This window comes from Vombatus ursinus, unplaced genomic scaffold, assembly GCF_900497805.2.
Source record: "Vombatus ursinus unplaced genomic scaffold, bare-nosed wombat genome assembly UNPS02011369.1, whole genome shotgun sequence".
In the NCBI taxonomy this organism is placed as follows: domain Eukaryota; kingdom Metazoa; phylum Chordata; class Mammalia; order Diprotodontia; family Vombatidae; genus Vombatus; species Vombatus ursinus.
The window spans coordinates 4,828,400-4,832,803 of NW_020951147.1; the positions used below are offsets into that span (position 1 = coordinate 4,828,400).

The 4,404-nt window shown below is 56.1% G+C and overlaps 2 protein-coding genes across 2 annotated transcripts in view; one reads left to right on the top strand and one right to left on the bottom strand.

Moving 5' to 3' along the window:
• Positions 1 to 580, top strand: part of CATSPER1 (cation channel sperm associated 1) — an 8,260-nt gene extending 7,680 nt beyond the window's left edge. Inside the window, exons 10-11 of the mRNA XM_027856209.1 lie at positions 236 to 350; positions 554 to 580. Coding sequence (XP_027712010.1) covers positions 236 to 350; positions 554 to 580 — 142 coding nt within the window. The remainder of the gene's footprint in view (positions 1 to 235; positions 351 to 553) is intronic.
• Positions 581 to 3,286: 2,706 nt separating this feature from the next.
• Positions 3,287 to 4,404, bottom strand: part of CST6 (cystatin E/M) — a 2,718-nt gene continuing 1,600 nt past the window's right edge. Inside the window, exon 3 of the mRNA XM_027856246.1 lies at positions 3,287 to 3,507. Coding sequence (XP_027712047.1) covers positions 3,424 to 3,507 — 84 coding nt within the window. The 3' untranslated portion in view covers positions 3,287 to 3,423. The remainder of the gene's footprint in view (positions 3,508 to 4,404) is intronic.

The window sequence follows — 4,404 nt, forward strand, 5'->3', positions numbered from 1 at the left end:
TGAGAACAGAGAATGTCAGAGCTGGGAGGGCCTTGAGAACAGAGAATGTCAGAGGTGGGAGGGCCCTGAGAGCAGAGAATGTCAGAGCTGGGAGGGCCCTGAGAACAGAGAACAGAGAATATCAGAGCTGGGAGGGCCAGGCTTTAGCTGAGGTCACCCAGCAGCTGGTGGCTTCCCCAGAGACATGGGTGTAGGGCCTGCTCTACTGAGGGCTACCTGTGTCCCTCTCTCCCAGACAGCAGGACAAAATGTTCCACTATCTCCAGCTGATGGCGGCCGTGGAGCATCACCAGCAAGTGTTCCGCTCACAGGCGGCTGTCATCGATGAGATCATTGACACTGTGTTTGAGGTGAGCTGGGGACGTATGCTGGGGCCATGTTCCTTAGAAGGAAGGAGCCCAGGCCCAGGTGGTGTCGTGCCGGGGGAGGTGGAGGACCCAGGTGGGGGTGGGGGGAGACGGGGGACCCAGGCAGTGGTGGGGGTGGGGGGAGACAGGGGACCCAGGTGGGGGTGAGGGGTGGGCTCCTCCTGACACCCCCCCCTTCCTCTCAGGCCGGAGAAGAAGATTTCAAGAAGTGAAGAGAAGTCACCAAGTGACCGGAAGAAGCGACAGGCCAGGCCTGCCTGGCCTTGGGGACAGATATGGGGCTGGGGCTGCCAGAGAGCCCACCCTCTAATAGAGTCCTGAAGTCTGTTTCTAACCTCTTGTCTCCTTACTGGCTGGGGATGCAGTGGGGTTGGTGGGAGACACTGGAGAGCCCCCCAGAGGCGTCTGCCAGGCGATGGGACCCCAGCTTGGCTTGCTTCTCCAGCAGGGGGCCTGGGCAGTCCATAGCCAAGGCTCCAGAGGCCGGAGACAAGAGCGGCTGGGGAAAAGCTGGCTTTTAAGAGACTTGGAGGTTTGTGACTGTTCTCAGTGGAGCCCCGCAACAAACCTGGGAGGCCGCTGCCATTACTATCCCCATTTGACAGATGAGGAAACTGAGGCAGAGAGGTGAAGGGACTTGCCTAGGGTCCCACAGCTAGAAAGCGTCTGAGGCCAGACTTGAATGTGGGTCCTCCTGACGGCAACAGGCCTTGTCCTCTATCCAGCCACGGGAGGAACAGGAGTCTCCCAGGTGAAATGGGCCGTTGTGGACAGGAGGGAGGGAGGTCTCCTAGGAGTTCTTTAAGGGGCGTCTGGGGGAGTCGGGTCAGCCTGTGATGGACCATGGCTGGAGCTGAGCATCTGCTCCTTGGCAGCTGGGAGGTAACTCAGGCAGGCAGCCTGAGGGCCAAAAAGGAGTGGAAGCTGAGGAAGGCCCAAGGCCCATCCTCCCCTTTGGAGCCTTGGAAGCTGCCCAGAGCAGTCAGTGTGCCCTGAACCTACCTGATAAACCAGGAGGGGAGGAACCCCCACATACAGAGGGCGATTGCCCCCAACTCTCCCAGGACCAGGGAGCCAGGGAGGACTAGGTCCCATATCTTCAGAACCCTGGTTACTCAAGATAATGCCCAAGGGCCAGGTGTCACCTGGGCCCGAGTCACTTGTCACCAGGCCAGGCAAGTGTGCTGAATTCCATTCTCTACTTGATGCCCAGAGAAGCCGATGATGCAAACAGCTAGGCCCCCACTCCTCTCCAAGGGCCCAGCCTTGAGTCGGTTTCCACTGGGGCAGAGGCCCCACCCATAGACATTTCTACCCTGCAGATGACCTGTGCCAGGTGTGACATACACAGTGGTGGCCAGTAAAGGATGGTAAACTGGATCTCGGGCATGGCCCTGGCATGGCGGAATGCTGGAGAGGAGACTGAAAGGGGGTCACTGGGCTGGGAGTGGAGGGAGGAATCAGGCCAGCAATGCAGTTGGCATTTAGCAGCTGACGTATCTACTCGGGTCATCTACTCTGTTGCCGTGGGACCTCGGCCACGGTTTTTTTTATCCATGAAACATAACAGGCACTTAATAAATGCTTCTTAATTGGTTGAATGGCCTCCCTTCTAGGGTCCCAGGTTGATAACCTATGAGCCTATAACTTTGAATGGCTTTTGTTTGATCCAATTCAGTGAGGGCTTATTAAGCACCTGCTGTATACTGGGTCCTACACTTAGGTAGGAGAATATTAAAAAGAAATGAGAGCTTTTTCAGCTTGGAATCTCAGGATGAGACCAGGAAGTTTACAAATCAGAGTTGTAGGATACAAGGAGGAATAAAGGAAAACAGAGAGGAATAAGTGGGATGAAAAGGCAGGATGCTAGCAGAAATCTGAGAAAGAAGACATTCACCTGGGGAGCAGGAAAGGCTTCAGGGGAGAGAGAGTACCAGAATCGAGGTGGGCCCCCATCACAGGATGCCCCCACCTCCACTGGCCACAGCTCCTTGTTTTAGGGGCTCCCCACGTGCATCCTGGAGCTCTCCTCCCAATGCTCTGTGATTGGGCCTAGAAAGCTCTGAGAAGTCTCCTGTGCCAAACTATCTCTGCCTAGAATTCCACCATTAGAGCCCTGTTCCTGGAGGTCAGTGATGAAACCAGCAATGACCACCATAGTGAATTGGGGGAGAAGTACCCTCAGGAGATTTTAGGGGAGATGCCCTTGGAGCTAGACAAAGCTAGACACTGAGTGCTCCAGCATCCTTGGCTTTGGGCAGCCCAAAGTCACTGCTGGAGGGGGCGGGGCCAGGTTCAGAGGAGGCTGGCCACAGGAATCTGATGGGAGAGAGCCTACCCACCATGCACCCATTTCCAAATTCTGCTTTGGGTTGCCCCAGCTGGGCCGGTATTTCCTATTCCCAGGAAACATTTCTTTGCCCCATGGGTTCTGCGGTTACATATGTATGTGTACGTGTGTCTGTCTCTAGGTGTGTATATGTGTCCAGATGTCTAGGCAGGGCAGATATGGGTGAAAGGGAGAGAAGTGATTCTTGACCAGGGAATTTTTCCCATCCCCCATCCCCCCACCCATGAAGGCATAACAATCCCTATCTGCCGAGGGCTTGTGTCTAGCCCGTATCACAAAGCAGCAGCAAAATTCTCCAAGGGAAATGGAGGATGAGATTCAGCTGCTCTGGGCCTGGAGGATGGGGCCAGGGGAAATAGGTCTCCCTTGATCCCCTCTTCCATCAGAATGCACACTCATTGCAAGCCGGCTGTTTTAACCTTTGATTGGAGCCCCAGCACTCAATCTGGCACAAAGTCAGCTCTAAATGTTAACATTTCCTGGGAGAGACCTGTCCCCATCCCCCTCCCCCCAGGCCCCAGCCTGGGGGGGTCTCAGTGGAGCTGGGAGAAGTGAGCCGAGAAAGCAATCGATTTATCAATTTATTCAGACAAACATGGGCGCTGTTCAATCATCAGGGCCCTCGGAAGATCCGTCCATCTCCAGTCTGCCCCAGCCTTTCTCTGCAGAGCTGGCCTGTGCACGCTGGGGCAAGCCAGGGCCTTCTTAGACCCGTGAACATGAAATTTTCTGAACCCTGGTCTGACGTGTCCAGGGAACCACCAGGACTTCAAACTGACATTGTAGTTTCTAGGGAAACAGAAGTCCAAAGGATGGAGAAGTTCCTCACTCTCCCTCGGGCCCTCTGCCCATCCCAGACCCTCTGGCTTTTGCCTCAATTAGGCTTGGACAAAGCCCTCCCTGCCTGCCCCGGGGGATCAGTCAGGTGTCTGGTCCAGAGGCCCCGAAGGGCAGTCTGGGGCTAGAACGGGCATCCCTTTGGCAATGAACTCATCTGGACTCAGCCCAGAGAATTCTTGCAATGGAGGACCCCCTGCCTCGTGGGGCAGCCCATTCCCCCAAGCTGAGGCAGGAAGCCAAGGCTGGCCTGGCCAGAGCCTGTGACTCTCTGACTACAGCCTCCCCCCTCCCCCTCTGCTGGGCCTCTTTTCCCCTCCATAGAAAGGGAAAGAAGTGATGGATGTCATGGCTGTCCTGGAGCATCTATGGCTGGGTCCAGCTGCCACGGAACCTCAGGGCTAACCGCCCTAGGCAGAATTATCTGACTATAGATTTAGGGCTGGAAGGGACCTGAGAGGTCACCTTACAGTAGAGGAAACTGAGGCTCAGAGAGGGGCAGAGAATGCCCAAGGTCTCCCAGACAGGAAGTGGTAGTGCTTGGATTTGAATTTGGCTCCTATGACTCCACTGGGAAGGAAGCCACTTGCCATGCCCCCCCCCCCCAGCCAGTGTCTGCTTGCTGTGCTCAGCCCCTCCTCCACTGCCCAGGAATCAGGGTGAATCAGAAGCCTACAACACTTTTGGCCTCGACCCCAGAGGCCAAGGATGCGGGAGGGGGCGGGGCCTGCCGTGGGGGGAAGGGCAGGGGTGGCCCAGCCTGGGAGAGATCTTAATTCACTGACTCTTCTCAGGTAGTGAGACACCCAGGTAAGTGCAGACAGACGATGGCCAGCAGACAGACAGACA